The following is a 16,054-nucleotide window of genomic DNA, read 5'->3' as shown; positions in this document are numbered from 1 at the left end:
CCTTTCCCTCTCTCTTCTTTCTCCCCTTTCCCTCTCTCTTCTTTCTCCCCCCTTTCCCTCTCTCCCCCCTCTCTCTTCTCTCTCCCCCCTTTCCCTCTCTCTTCTTTCTCCACCTGTCCCTCTCTTCTCCCCCCCTTTCCCTCTCTCTTCTCCCCCCCTTTTTCCTCTCTCTTCTCCCCCCTTTCCCTCTCTCTTCCCCCGCCCTTTCCCTTCTCTTCCCCCGCCCTTTCCCTCTCTATTCTCTACCGCCCTTTCCCTCTCTATTCTCTCCCGCCCTTTCCCTCTCTATTCTCTCCCGCCCTTTCCCTCTCTCTTCTCTCCCGCCCTTTCCCTCTCTCTTCTCTCCCGCCCTTTCCCTCTCTCTCTCTCCCGCCCTTTCCCTCTCTCTTCTTTCTCCCCCCCCTTTCCCTCTCTCTTCTTTCTCCCCCTTTCCCTCTCTCTTCTCCCCCTTCCCTCCTCTCTCTCTCTCTCTCTCCCCCATTTCCCTTTCTCTTCTCTCTCTCTCCCCCTTTCCCTTTCTCTTCCCCCCTTTCCCTCTCTCTTCTCCCCCCCTTCCCTCTCTCTTCTCTCTCTCTCCACCCCCTTTCCCTCTCTCTTCCCCCGCCCTTTCCCTTTCTCTTCCCCGCCCTTTCCCTTTCTCTTCCCCCGCCCTTTCCCTCTATTCTCTCCCGCCCTTTCCCTCTCTATTCTCTCCCTGCCCTTTCCCTCTCTATTCTCTCCCGCCCTTTCCCTCTCTCTTCTCTCCCGCCCTTTCCCTCTCTCTTCTCTCCCGCCCTTTCCTCTCTCTCTCTTTCTCCCCCCCTTTTCCTCTCTCTTCTTTCTCCCCTTTCCCTCTCTCTTCTCCCCCCTTCCCTCTCTCTCTCTCTCTCTCTCCCCCTTTCCCTTTCTCTTCTCTCTCTCCCCCTTTCCCTTTCTCTTCCCCCTTTCCCTCTCTCTTCTCCCCCCTTTCCCCTCTCTCTTCTCCCCCCTTCCCTCTCTCTTCTCTCTCTCTCTCCCCTCCCCTTTCCCTCTCTCTTCCCCCTTTCCCTCTCTCTTCTCCCCCCCTTTCCCTCTCTCTTCTCCCCCCCTTTCCCTCTCTCTTCTCCCCCCTTTCCCTCTCTCTTCTCCCCCTTTCCCTCTCTCTTCTCCCCCCCTTTCCCTCTCTCTTCTCCCCCCCCCCTTTCCCTCTCTCTTCTCCCCCCCCTTTCCCTCTCTCTTCTCCCCCCCTTTCCCTCTCTCTTCTCCCCCCTTTCCCTCTCTCTTCTCCCCCCCTTTCCCTCTCTCTTCTCTCCCCCTTTCCCTCTCTCTTCTCTCCCCCTTTCCCTCTCTCTTCTCTCCCCCTTTCCCTCTCTCTTCTCTCCCCCTTTCCCTCTCTCTTCTCTCCCCCTTTTCCCTCTCTTCTCTCTCCCCCTTTTCCCTCTCTCTTCTCTCCCCCCTTTTCCCTCTCTCTTCTCTCCCCCCTTTTCCCTCTCTCTTCTCTCCCCCCTTTTCCCTCTCTCTTCTCTGCCCCCCTTTCCCTCTCTCTCTTCTCTCCCCCCTTCCCCCTCTCTCTTCTCCCCCCTTCCCCCTCTCTCTTCTCCCCCCTTTCCCTCCCTCTTCTCACCCCCCTCTCTTCTTTCTCCACCTTTCCCTCTCTCTTCTCTCTCCACCTTTCCCTCTCTCTTCTCTCTCCACCTTTCCCTCTCTCTTCTCTCTCCATCTTTCCCTCTCTCTTCTCTCTCTCCCCCTTTCCTCTATCTCCTCTGTCTCCCCCTTTCCCTCTATCTCCTCTGTCTCCCCCTTTCCCTCTCTCTCCTCTGTCTCCCCCTTTCCCTCTCTCTCCTCTGTCTCCCCCTTTCCCTCTCTCCCCTTTTCCCTCTCTTGGCCCTTTTCCTCCTCTCTTTCCCCTCTCTCTCTTTCCCCCTCTCTCTCTTGTTCCCCCTCTCTCCCCTTTCCCTCTATCTCTTCCCCCCCCCTCTCTTTTTCCTCTCCCCCCCATTTCTCCATTCTCTTCCTTTTTTTTCTCTGCCCTTTCATTTCTCCTCTCCCCCTGTTTTTCGCCTTCCTTTTTTTTCCTCATCTTTTTCCACTCCGTCTCATTTTCCTCTCTTTCACCACTTTTTTTTCCACCCTGTTTGATTTATTTGTAATCTTTTCTCCAAATAAAAATCGTCTTTTTCTCTTTAATTGACATATTTGATTAAAAACAAAAAAGACTAGATGAATTGAATAAAGCTTATTTTGTAAGATTTTCCTGTTAATAATTTTATCATAAAAATATTGACCAAAAAACAAAACAAAAAAAAACACTTTGAAAAGCCAGGTACTAATTGAATGTATCTTTCCTTTCTAGCTTCTGGAATGCCTTGGTGACGTTTGGTGACAGATCAACATCTCTCTCTTGTGAGGTGCTTACACCTCGGTGCCCTTGTTTCACCTCGTTATTGCTGTTAAATGATTTTATCAGTTAAAACAAACTTAGATTCATGAGAAAGGCTAAACAAGATGATTAAAAAAGAAATAATTGTGTGCATAAATTTATCTGTCTTTTCAAATTTCAATAGATTTCAATACAAGCACAGTTATATTGGTACTCCGATACATTCATCTGCTACGTGATAGTTTTGTCTTCTATGGCTTCATCATTTATTAGCTGATTTTACTTGCACAGTTAACAGAATTCAACTTTGGGATTTTATCTTTATATTATTCTCAATAGATTGAGAAATTTTATATTTTTGTCTTTAAACTTATTACATTTTAATTTCAATTTCAGGTCAGTTGGTTTATTAAACACAAATGAAGAAAATCTACGAGAATTCTTTATAGCTGCTGCTGCTTCTTTTTGCTTTTTATATTCACAAAAAATGTAGAATTGTGTGAGAGAGAGAATAATAATATAGAATTAGTAGAAAAAATTCCACGGAATGAGAAATATATTTAATGAAGAGGTTTTGATAAAGCTGATGTTTTTCTGGATAACAAAAAAAATTAGTTTTTTGGACGGAAAAACCAATAACACGGAGCAAATATGAATTTATTAACATTTCTATGAAATAGTGTCCATTGCTGTTAAAATATAGAACTAACCAAATGAGATAAATTAATAAGTACAAATAAGTAATATTGTGCTACATAGTTCAATACAAATAATAAAATCACATCGTAAGAGACAATCTTTAATTTACTCCTTCAGTCCAGTGCCTCTTCACAGACAATGCTCTTCTTTTATTTGCCCTGTTTCTTTCGAATATTTCCTATTTTTTATGTAACGTTTCGCTGACTTCTTCAGTGAAGAACCACTACATGTCGAAATTACTGAGTTCCTTTCTCGTACTATTACAACAATGATCATATATTATTATATTGATATTTGAAAACGAGGCTACATCAAAGAAAAATCAGTCATATTCATGTTCAGAATTGACAGATTGGCCTTTTTAAAGCCGAATTTGACAAATTTGGCCTCTTTTGAAGTAATTTAGCCTTCAAAAAGTTGTCTTTGGCCTTTTTCAAAGCATAACGTACAGACTAAGGAAGGAACGGGCAAAATATTATAGAGATGAGAAAAGCAACTTCTCTAAGATATGAATTCCAAAATCAAGTCAGCAGACTTTGTACATATAAAGGACTCAATATCTTTTTGAATAGAGCTTTATAACAATAACATTAAGTCAAACATGTTATTTATGCTTGTGTAAATGTTATCAGGAATCTCTCTCATTTGAAGTGAATGGTTATTGTACTCCGATACAAATTATTACTCCAAAATAAAATACTAGAAAAAGTACCCAGCATTACACAGGTTGATGGGGTGGGCATCGCATGTAATAGTATAATAAAGAATAAAGACAGTGTTTTTTCATATAAATTAATGAATATATTTTATTTATCGATTTTACTGAGCGTATTCTCAATTGAAATAGGTGTATTACTGAACTGAATGGTTATAGTCGAGTGTCTGCTCTTTTTGATTTCTGATCCGCAGATGGGATGACAATGGCAAGCAAGATATGGTCCCTTCTGATTAATGATTATCTTGCTCTCATATAATGTGATCCCACCCTATTCCTCAAGAATGTTTTTTTTTTTTTGTCCTCTTGACCATGTCAAATTATCCAGACAAATGAGCACTAGAGGCCGGAAGTCAAGAGCAGACAATCTTGACTATATAACCAAGTTAATAAAATATTTTTTTTTTAAAATTAAGAAAAAACAATTATTTAAATATTTTTAATATTTTATTTTATAATTTTTCTGTTCATGGAATCTTTAGGACAATATTTTTGTTTGTCAAATTTTATCTATAAAAACATTACAAAATTGAGTAAAGATGAAACTGAATTTTAAAAATATTTTTATTAGATGTAAGTTTAAATTTAGATTTCTTTTTTTTTTTTTTTTTTTTTTGCACAATCATTGTAGTTTTTATCTTTGTTGCAATCCTTTTACATTGTTTTTGCCGACTTAAACTTATTTAAACAAAATAAAACAAATTATTAGATAAATAATGATAACATCCAATAAGTTTTGGTATAGATTTCCTTGACTTTTGCGTATAATTAAAAAAAAAAATCTGTTCAATTACAGAAGTGAACTCGTCACATTCATACACGATCTGGCTAAGAAATAATGGAAAAAGATCTAATTGTAATTTTTTATTTGGATAAATAGTAGATTAGTAGTAAATTTTTTAAAATGTAATGTGTACTTACACATATTACACGTATAGGCAAGAAACACAGATACATGAAAAATTATCACAAAATATTTGAATAGAGAAGAGATAAAAAATGTTCAGTAGATAACTACTATTATAATGTTAAGTTAAAATATGAAGTATCTTTAAATTATTTGAATTATGCTTTAAAATAAAAACACTGTTTAAGAAATGTTTTACATGACCTAATCAGCATTCGCAGCAGAAAAGAAATTTGTTTTACTTGTATAACTAAAATCCCTACAAAAAAATATTCCAAGCTGGAATAATTATATAGGAAAAGAAATCAAATCTGATTAGAAAGCAAATTTGGCTATTTAGAATGAAATGTTAATATTTAAGGACAGAATTTATTTAAAATTTGATTTATAATTTTATATATGAGATGAGAGAGAATGCATTTTTCAATCACAACTTGACATTCATCACTATCACTAAAGCTTAGAAACTTATTTCTCAAGTGTTTTTTTATCCAATTTAGACAAGAAGTGTCCAACTTTGTAACTATCCACCATTTTTCTTGGTAATTTTATAGTGTGTTGAGAGATAAAAAATGTTTTCTTTTTCAAATCCATTGTTATGATGATAGCTCATACTTAATAGAAGTTGAAGACAAATATTTTAGTTGGAAACAACCCGACTGAACTCCATTAGAAACAAACTTGATCAAAGGAAACAACCACTACAAGAAAATACATAAAACTGATATTACTTTCTTTTTGTGCAATTTTTAAAAGTATCATATGTGTGTGATCTCTCTCTCTCTCTCTCTCTCTATATATATATATATATATATATATATATATATATATATAAGAACAAATAATTTTAAGAAAAAATGTGTTAAAAACACTTTAAGAAGAGTTAAAAACATTTAATTTTCAAAAAGGAAACCCAAATTAAGTGGATTGTCCTTAATCCGTGGAGTTTCGAAAGAAATACTTTCCTTCTCATCAGAGGGTAGGAATTAGCAAAATGTGGAATTGGATTTTGCTTGCAAAGTATTTAATGAAACTACAAGTAAGCCATAAAGCTTACTTGGTAGAAAATAGTAAAGCAGAGGGAATGGGGGGGGGGATGATTTCATGTGAATGGATGGTCGGGTGAAGAGTAGAATATCCAATAATGGTAGAATCCAAGAAGAGTTGGTAAAAGTTTGGTATCCACAAGTAAAAATCCAAAGGAATCGCGTTACTGGAAGATATTTCGATGTAATCCAAAAGGCAGCTTTTTTATATATTTATATAATCACGCAATATACAGCCTTTAATCTTCCCTGATTTAAATTAAACTGTGTTTATCTGCTAATTTATTAAGAAAATTGTTTAAATAAATTTCCAACTAATGCTTATATATATTATAAATGATTATATATATATTATAAAATAGACTATATTATACTTATCAAAATAATTTTGCCATTTAATTTTTTTAACCCGATCTTGTTAAATTTAATCACTTTATACTCGGGAGCTTTCAGATCTGAAAAGTTTTAAATTCAGTCATTTTAGTTATGCAAGTGAAACAAATTGATTTCTATTCTATTAACAAAAAATAGGATTATTTTATCCTTGATAGAGTAGATAGAAAATTAAACATTTGTGCCTTAGGAAAAGCTTGTTTTGAACCATTTTAATTGGTTTCAAATATTTGTGCTTGATAGGTAAATCAGGCTCACCTTGACGAGCACAATTGTTATCGATATTTATATAAGTCTATTTTTTGTCTCCGCACTTTTAGTATTATATAGTACAATGAATTATGATACCAACGATACTTGTTTACTATAAGAACATTAAGATATTCATTGGAAATGTTTGGAAAAACTAAGTGAATTGATGTTTTTCAAAGAATTTTTATTTCAAAACAAAAAAATTAATCATATAATTATCAAAAGAATGATCTTTTTTCTCCTTATTTATCATTTATATACATTAAAGATTATTTTATTCTTGAAATGATAGAAATTTATCAGCCAAAGTCATATCTTAGAAAGGGATACTGTTTTGGAGTCGTTTTTTTTTAATTTATTTTGCTTGATTAGGAAAGATGGGTTCAACTTGACTAGCCCTACTGATATTTATGCAAATCTTTTTTTTTTTTATAAACTCCTAGTATTATGTAGTACGATGAATCAATGTGAATACCAATTATACTGTTTGTTAGAACAATTAAGATGGTCATTAATAATATATTGAAAAAAGCTAAGTGAAAAATAAAATATTATTTTGGAATAAAAAAAATTAAATTTTAAAACCATCAAATCAAAAAAAATCGTGGACTCATTTTTTTTCTTCCTATGACTTTTTAATTTTTTTTTATCTGTAATTACGTAATTTTGATATGAAAAAATACCTTTACTTTCTTATGTCTACCAAATTAAGAAAGAAACGTTTTCGCGACTTAAGTTTTTTTGTCTTTTGAGCCCTTGTATTTGTTTCTTCCTCTTGTTCTGTTTTAGCACTACACTAATCTGAGACTAATTTTAGGGCTGGTGATTATGTGAGCAGAGGCGGACTGAAGATGGCTATAGTCACCCTGGGCTACACTCCGTACGTATATGATAGCAAAGGATGATATATCGTACCTTACTCTTATATCATGCTTTGAACGATTGAGCAAGCATTTTTCTTCTGTAATTCTGTGAATGGCCTATCAAGATGTCTTTTAGTATGGAACTTTTTAAAACCCAGACACTGGTAAGAAACAAAAAAAAGTTTAAAAAGAAAAAATGCTTCTTAATCGTTTTTTTTACTTCTTATGCTTTCAGATTGGGTATTTATCATTTGGTGTTTTTGATCACAAAACGTTTCATTTCAATCGGCACATTAGACCTTTTCTACTGGAAAAGATCTTATCTTCATTCCAACAAATGTTAAAAGTATCTGTAATTCTAAAGAGAATCTTAGGTTGACAACTTTGTTTGAATCTACTTCCCTTTCCTTCAATCCAAAATAATATATTATTCTGGGAGAGAATTTTCAATTCAATCATCAGGTTACAGGGAGGAGGAAGTATGATATTGAGACCCCAAACTTCTTGTGATCAAAACAACAGTAAGTAGTTTGGATGGAGAGAGGTGTTAAAAAAAAGTGCTCGCAGTAGGCTCGAACCTGTAATGCGAAGGAGAAAAAGAAGGTTAAAAAAAAAAAAAAAAGTAACATCTTAGCCAATGCCTCCATGGCAAAACTGGAAGTTATGAACGTTGAAATTAGGTCTAGTCAATCGAAAGGAGACGATGACTTGCAAAAATGTCGGCGTAAAAACTGACCCCTCTTTGTAGAAAACTGTCCAGTTGAGGGTGAAGGAATTAATGTTTTTGGACAAAGTTTTGATATTTGTTGTCCGAAAGATTGAAGTTTAAAACAACGGTTTTGTCATGTTCCGACGCGTCTGTCAGAAGTTTTTGTGAGACATACAAATGTACACACTCATTTCGTCCTTTATATATATACTAGCGGGGGTGCCCAGCATTGCCTGGGTGTTTGGAGGTGTAAAAGAAAAAAAAACAAGTGTTAGTAGGCAGGTAAGCTCAAACCCGTGATGTGAAGGAGGAAAAGAAAGTGAAAGAAAAGCTGACATCTTACTGCTAGGCTAAGACAGGAGAGGAAATCAAAAGCGTTCAAATTTATCGATGTCAATCAAAAAGTTGACTTGAAGTGAATAAGTTAAGAATCATGCAGGCGCAGGAGTGAAGGTTGGCTGCAGGCCAGTTTCTGCTGTATTTTGCTTCCCCGCAAGGTTGGGGAAAACCAGTCCCCCCCCCCTCCAAAGTGGGGAGCCCTCCAAATGAATAGCAATTGTTTGATATAAAGGGTTCTCCCAGCATTGATAAAAGCTAATTGCATTTCTGGAAATCCTGGCCAGTAAGCCAGGTGGCCTACTTCGCTCTGATTAGTTTTGCTTTTATATGAAAAAGACGAATAAACACGCAAAAGGACAGAATAGAGGGCATTTTATAAAAGTCAAGCAAAATAAACGTAGAGACAACGTCTGTTCAAAAATCGTAGATGTTATAATCTAGGGAGTATAAGGAAAGTTCTAAAAAAATAATAATGTGGTTGAGACCCCTCCCCCCAGCCTTTCGTGGACATACAAAAATGCATGCGCTACTTGTGCCTTATATATATATATATATATATATATATATATATAATGGCAATTAGTTAAGCTACACAGAATTTTTCACATTTTGTCCATGTGAGGATGTTAGATGAAACGCGGAAAATTCTGTGTAGCTTAATTGCCATATATATTTTCTAAATTTAATATCTAGCTTTACTTGAGCATCGTCGAAGTAAATATGGAAAACATATATACATAAAATTTTTTATATACATATATATATATATATATATATATATATATATATATATATATATACACAGGGCGACCTAAAAAAAAAAAAAACGGGCCCCAACTATAATTAAGCCCCGTTTCTTAGTGTTTTGTCCAAATGAAATGAAACTTTAATTGGTCATAACTAGTTTATTATATTCAAAACATTAGGGTCTTTGACCTTTTTTTTGCCGTTCTACAGCATATTTTCTAGATGGCCTCCATTTAGCTTTTGTTTTTTTCTGGGGGGGGGGGTCACCCTGTATATAATCTGAGGTTATTGTTTTCCAGAGGTTAAGTAACCAATGAAGTTTAACAAGGTTAATACAAGAGTACTCAATACTGAAGTAGAGCAGGGTATACACTTAATTTTTTTTTTTACATAAGCCTTAATATGTAGCTACACAGTCGTGAGCATGTTTTGGCTAGCTAGTTACTAGTAACTAGAGATCTCTTCAGGCGATACAGCTTATACGAAAGCAAGGTTTGTTTTTGTATCTATATAGCTTGAAGATGTCTCTAGTTACTGGTAATGGTAACTAGCTGACCAAAACATGCTCATGACTGTGTAGCAACATATTACTGTGTATGTGAAAACAAATAAAGTGTGTGTTATATCATAATTCTGAGCTTTAATAAATTTAAATAGAAACAAATTTTTTTTATATATATATATATATATACACACACGCACACTAAGTAAATCTTGGATTCTTACCCCAGTAATAGAGTACTTTAATTAATTTTTCCTTTTCAAAAATCTCTTAAGTAAAAAAAAATGAAAACAATACAGAATGATAACAAAATAACAGAATTCAATTAAAACCTTAAAAATTAGACAATCTGAAGATCGTGTGTGCACTAGAAACCATGATAGCAGTATTTAAGACTATAATTTAATAATATGCAAATTAAAAATTCTTAACTGGTCAAAAAAAGAAATGGTACTTCTATCTTATAATAACGAAAAAATATCGAATTTTTCAAGTAAAACAAATAGTACCTACATAATTGTGTATAGTAACATATCCAAAAAGTATGAAAAAACGATAAGGTAGGAAAATAATTATTAAGGAAAAACAGTTTCCAATAAAGTTTACACGAGGAATAAAATTTGTCCGACATTTTGAATTATGGTTCATTACGTGATGTAACAAAACTTGATTACTTCCCCTGCTAACTTATGTCTTTTTTTTTAGTAAGTGTAACAGTGATTTTGCTTCATTTCACAATTTTTTTTTCATTAATAATTATTTTTCTACCTTATCGTTTTTTGTAATTTTTGGATATGTTACTATCTCAGACCTGATAATTATATAGATACCATTTGTTTAATTTTAAATTTAATATTTTTTTCCGTTTGTATAATATAGAAACACCAAAAAAATTCTTACAGCTATATTCATTCAAAGTGATAATACAAGTATTAATATTTACAGATTTAACCCTATCCTGACAAAATGTTCAATAATCAAAATAGATATGATGGCAAATTATGCAAATTAACATAAAGTGTTAATTTGCATAATTTAACCCCCCCCCACCTCATATATATATATATATATATATATATGTGTGTGTGTGTGTTTGTGTGACTTGAATAATAATTTAGTGAAAAAATCTTTCCATTAATTTCTTTATTTCCTATTTTATCAAATTTATTTAATACACTCGGGTGTATGGTTATACTGTCAGGCAAATGGTAAATTCCTTATTGATCTTAATCTGTGACTGTTAATTCCTCAAAAATGATCTTAGTTATTTTTTCAAATCTGACATGGTACTTACAAAATGTGGTTTTGAGTCTGTGCTCTAAACAAGTGAATTTAAATGAAAAATAATGTTTTTTTTTTTTTTTAGAAATTAATGGTTAGATAGGTAATCTTGCAGAATGGTTAACTGCTGAGAAATTAAAAATAAACAAAAAATATGCCACAAATAACTTACCAAATGTATTAAATTTAATTTTGTACCGACCATTATACTTTTAACATTTTGAATAAAATAAGATTTTGTTACAGCTTTCTTTCAAAGAATTTTTAAATAAAACTTGGAAAAGTTCCAGAACATTAAAAGTATACAGATCAGTAGAAATTTAAATTTGTTTAATAAAAGTTATTAATATTAATTTTTTTAGCTGTTAATTATATTTGACCACTAAAAAAATTCAACAGGTTGTAAATCTATTGATGAACAAACTTTAAAATGTTTATTTAAATCAGTTTTGCAAGTAAAAATAAGAAAAATACATTTTTAAACTTTTAATTTTCATCAACAAAAATTAACACTTAACAAAATGCAAATGAAGTTATAAATACACAGAAAAAAAATAATATAAGCTTTACTTTATCGTGTTTAAAGAATAACAGATTTTAAAATAAAATATTAATTTCAGGCCCTTTCAATTTCTGCAAAACTACTTGTGTTTACAGTAGGCTCGTATAAAGTCAAACACAAGGAAGGCAAATTTTCCTGAAATATACAGCATGAGTCTTTCATCAGAACATACTGATGCAAGTAAGAACACAACGCAATGTTAAAAAAAAATATACCTATTGTATTGATAAAAAATGACTCTGCAAAGTTTCTTCCATTGTTATGCCTTAATTTGCTTCAGTTTTTGTTGATCTTTTACACCTCTATATTGTATTGCTTTTTATCAATTTCCTTTGTATAAAAATTAACATATTTTTGGCAAAATTACAAGAGTCTTATGTCTGGAACCCATCAACCTAAATAGTTGCCATTAAATTTATCTGAAAATCTATAAGTTTCTCAAAATAAAAAAATAATCGAATTCTGTCATAGTTTGACCCTGATCAAATTAGCATAAAATGAATCCTTGGTTGGCTGTAGGAATCTGCATCAGTGCAATAATTTGAAAGAAATTAATCTCTGTCAGAAAATGTAGTGGATGAAAAATACCCATTTCAAGTATATTCACACTCCACAACATTTCTGTTGGTATGCTTTTCCCGTACAAATTGTATTTGCTTCGATTGGAACAAGTAAGTGATTTGCGACCAAATGGTGACATACCCTATCTTATAATAATGATAATAACTGCAATGCAGGTCTTTTTATATATTTCCCTACATAGGAATTTATTTGTCACGGCATCTTGTCGTGACCATGTTTGCTTTCTTTTTCAGGTGGCAAAACTCCAGATCCAAAATTGAAGAAACGAACATTCTCGGATGTAATGGTGGAACAAAGACTCACCCACCAACAGGTAAAAACATTATTTTATTTATTCTTTTTTTTTCTATTATTTATTGTTTGCTTGTACTGATAAGTGAAACATCTATCATAATATTTTGCAATGGGAAAAAGTTGGTTAAAAGGATTGTCTATGTTCGTCATAAACAGGATTCAAACACTGAACTTTTTTTTAGAAAGTAAGTTTTTTTGCTCTTGCTTTCTTTCCTCTTTTTTCATCTCCTTTTTCTTCTGCTGCTCCTTCGTGTCTTCTCCTACTCCTTTTCTCCCCCTGTTCCTTTTCTCCCCCTGTTCCTTTTCTCCCCCTGCGCCTTTTCTCCCCCTGCGCCTTTTTCCACCCTGTTCCTTTTCTCCCCCTGTTCCTTTTCTCCCCCTGTTCCTTTTCTCCTTATGCTCCTTTTCTTCTCATGCTCCTTTTCTCCCCCTGCTCCTTTTCTCCCACTGCTCCTTTTCTCCTCATTCTCCTTTTCTCCCCCTGCTCCTTTTTTTTTTTTTTTTTTTTTTTTCAATTTTCACTCCAAGCAAGGCACAGTGCCACTTTGAAGCAGGGGGCTACTATTAGGGAATTAATTAGCAGGGTCATTATGAGGGGAGAAGAGTAGAAAGATGTTTGTTAACATTACACTTGAACTTCTGCATATCATTGCAGTTAGGAAAGCAGAATCCCGGAAGGGAGCTCCAAAGACCCGCAGTTCTGGGGAAGAAACTATTGGAGTAAAAGGCTTTCTTGCACCTAGGGATCTCTACTGTAAAGGGATGAGACTTAGTAGCTTGTTGGGTTTGTCGGGGGTAGTTACGTCGGGGAGGTACAAGTGTTTGCAGTTCGTCAGAGAATTCACTATTAAAGTATTTGTAGAAAAGGCAGAGGGATGCAACATCTCGTCGATGGGACAGAGGTTGAAGCCTAGATGACAGTTCAGGACCTATCAGGTTGGCGACTCTTTTTTGAACCCTGTCCAGGAGCGAGAGACAAGCAGCAGATGCACCAGCCCAGATGTGACAACAGTACTCCATACATGGGCGAATGGTTGCCTTATAGAGGTATAGGATACTGGCAGGCGTAAGTAGTTTTCTAGCACGGTAGAGGGAGCCAACCTTCCTTGCAGCAGCCTTGGCAATGCTCTCAATGTATCTATTCCAGTTCATATTCCCTGTAAACGTTAGGCCGAGGAGTTTAAAAGAAGTACTTTCAGGCAATGTGTTCTTGGCCATTGCTATTGGTGGTAGAGAAGGTTTCTTGTAGTTATTGAAGGAAACAAGCTTAGTCTTAGCAGCATTGAATGTGACCAACCATTTTTGTCCCCATTCCACTACGGATTGGAGGTCGTCCTCTAGTGTTTCTGCCATTTCCTTGGATATGTGTTCATTTGTTTTCCCCTCATATCTGTTATAGAGAGTGGTGTCATCGGCAAATATACCCATCTCCGAAACAATATTATCAGGGAGGTCGTTTATGAATATCAGGAATAATAGAGGTGCAAGGATAGACCCCTGAGGTACTCCCGCATTTATGTCATATTGTTTGGATGTATGTCCGTCGAGGACAACTTTGATTTTTCTATTACTTAAGAAGGATTTAATTACATTATGAATTCTTCCAGTGATTCCATATGATCTAATTTTCCTTAGAAGACCATCGTGCCATACCCTGTCAAAAGCCTTAGATATATCAAGGGCCACCGCTCTACCCTCCCCTGTTTTATCCAATGAACGGTATATACGTTCAGAAACTACAGTTAAGATATCTGCTGTTGAACGGGCTTGCCTGAATCCATATTGTTTGTCAGTCAGGAGTTTAGCAGCTGTTAGGTGCTGGACTAGGGCTTGATTAACTAAGGACTCAAATATTTTGGCGAAAAGCGGGAGGAGGCTAATGGGGCGATAATTTAGTGGGTCAGTTCTTTCACCAGAATTCTTGAAGACTGGTACCACAGAGGCGGTTTTCCAGCAGTCGGGAAAACAAGATTCGTTAAGGCATTTATTGTAAAGTTTGGACAGAACTGGAGCAACCTCGGCAGAGCATTTTTTTAATAGCACAGCCGGGATGAGATCTGGTCCACATGCTTTTGAGGTGTCTAGGTTTTTTATAATAGCATGTACCTGAGAAGGGGTGATTTTCAAATCGTCAAGTGTGGCGTCTGTTCGCAGAGGAAAATCAGGGAGTGAGTGGTGTACCGAGTTCAGTGTGGAGTTTGAGGCAAACCGACTGGCAAGCAGATTAGCCTTGTCAGTTGCCGTGCAAGCAACCTCATGATTGTTTGTTAGTGGGGGAATAATTGACTGTCCATTATTAACTACGCTGTTGTAGATTTTCCAAAAATCCCGGGTTCCTAATTTCTGTGCTTCGATGCGCTTTCTGGTGATTTCAGAGTAATCTGTCTTAGCTGTGTCTATCACTCTCTTACAATTATTTCTAGCTTCTATAAACTTCTGTTTATTTGAGCTGGACTTATGTCGGTTGAATCTGCGGAACGCATGCTGCCTTTGACAAATGGCAGCTGCACAAGCAGAAGTAAACCATTCGGAAGTGTTTTCTCCCCCTGCTCCTTTTCTCCCCCTGCTCCTTTTCTCCTCATGCTCCTTTTCTCCCTCTGTTCCTTTTCTCCTCATGCTCCTTTTCTCCCCTGCTCCTTTTCTCCCCCTGCTCCTTTTCTCCCCCTGTTCCTTTTCTCCCCCTGTTCCTTTTCTCCCCCTGTTCCTTTTCTCCCCCTGCTTCTTTTCTCCCCCTGTTCCTTTTCTCCCCCTGCTCCTTTTCTTCTCATGCTCCTTTTCTCCCCCTACTCCTTTTCTCCCCCTGTTCCTTTTCTCCCCCTGCTCCTTTTCTTCTCATGCCCCTTTTCTCCCCCTGTTCCTTTTCTTCTCATGCTCCTTTTCTCCCCCTGTTCCTTTTCTTCTCATGCTCCTTTTCTCCCCCTGTTCCTTTTCTCCCCCTGCTTCTTTTCTCCCCCTGTTCCTTTTCTTCTCATGCTCCTTTTCTCCCCTGCTCCTTTTCTCCCCCTGCTCCTTTTCTCCCCCTGCTTCTTTTCTCCCCTGCTCCTTTTCTCCCCCTGCTCCTTTTCTCCCCCTGTTCCTTTTCTCCCCCTGCTCCTTTTCTCCCCCCGCTTCTTTTCTCCCCCTGTTCCTTTTCTCCCCCTGTTCCTTTTCTTCTCATGCTCCTTTTCTCCCCCTGCTCCTTTTCTCCCCCTGCTCCTTTTCTCCCCCTATTCCTTTTCTTCTCATGCTCCTTTTCTCCCCTGTTCCTTTTCTTCTCATGCTCCTTTTCTCCCCCTACTCCTTTTCTCCCCCTGCTCCTTTTCTCCCCCTGCTCCTTTTCTCCCCCTGCTCCTTTTCTTCTCATGCTCCTTTTCTTCCCCTGCTCCTTTTCTTCTCATTCTCCTTTTCTTCCCCTGTTCCTTTTCTTCTCATGCTCCTTTTCTCCCCCTGCTCCTTTGCTCCCCCTGTTCCTTTTCTCCCCTGCTCCTTTTCTCCCCCTGCTCCTTTTCTCCCCCTACTCCTTTTCTCCCCCTACTCCTTTTCTCCCCCTGTTCCTTTTCTTCTCATGCCCCTTTTCTCCCCCTGTTCCTTTTCTTCTCATGCCCCTTTTCTCCCCCTGTTCCTTTTCTTCTCATGCTCCTTTTCTCCCCCTGCTCCTTTTCTCCCCCTGTTCCTTTTCTTCTCATGCTCCTTTTCTCCCCTGCTCCTTTTCTCCCCCTGTTCCTTTTCTCCCCCTGTTCCTTTTCTTCTCATGCTCCTTTTCTCCCCCTGTTCCTTTTCTCCCCCTGTTCCTTTTCTCCCCCTGCTCCTTTTCTTCCCATGCTCCTTTTCTCCCCCTGTTCCTTT

The 16,054-nt window shown here is 36.6% G+C and overlaps 1 protein-coding gene across 2 annotated transcripts in view; it reads left to right on the top strand.

The window, feature by feature from the left end:
* The window catches only part of LOC145263153 (splicing factor 3B subunit 1-like), a 144,317-nt gene that overhangs the window by 48,751 nt on the left and 79,512 nt on the right, over positions 1 to 16,054 (top strand). Inside the window, exons 1-2 of one of the 2 annotated variants that reach the window (XM_080120151.1) lie at positions 7,156 to 7,230; positions 12,169 to 12,248. In XM_080120151.1, the coding sequence (XP_079976277.1) occupies positions 12,219 to 12,248 (30 nt within the window). In that variant the 5' untranslated portion in view covers positions 7,156 to 7,230; positions 12,169 to 12,218. Of the gene's footprint in view, positions 1 to 7,155; positions 7,231 to 12,168; positions 12,249 to 16,054 lie in introns of those variants that run through there. The other variant, XM_080120150.1, reaches the window with a different exon arrangement.

Source organism: Euprymna scolopes, chromosome 38 (assembly GCF_053919585.1).
Source record: "Euprymna scolopes isolate OS-2025 chromosome 38, ASM5391958v1, whole genome shotgun sequence".
NCBI classification, from domain to species: domain Eukaryota; kingdom Metazoa; phylum Mollusca; class Cephalopoda; order Sepiida; family Sepiolidae; genus Euprymna; species Euprymna scolopes.
The sequence above is the reverse complement of the archived record's forward strand: the minus strand, read 5'-3'. Positions and strand labels throughout refer to the sequence as shown.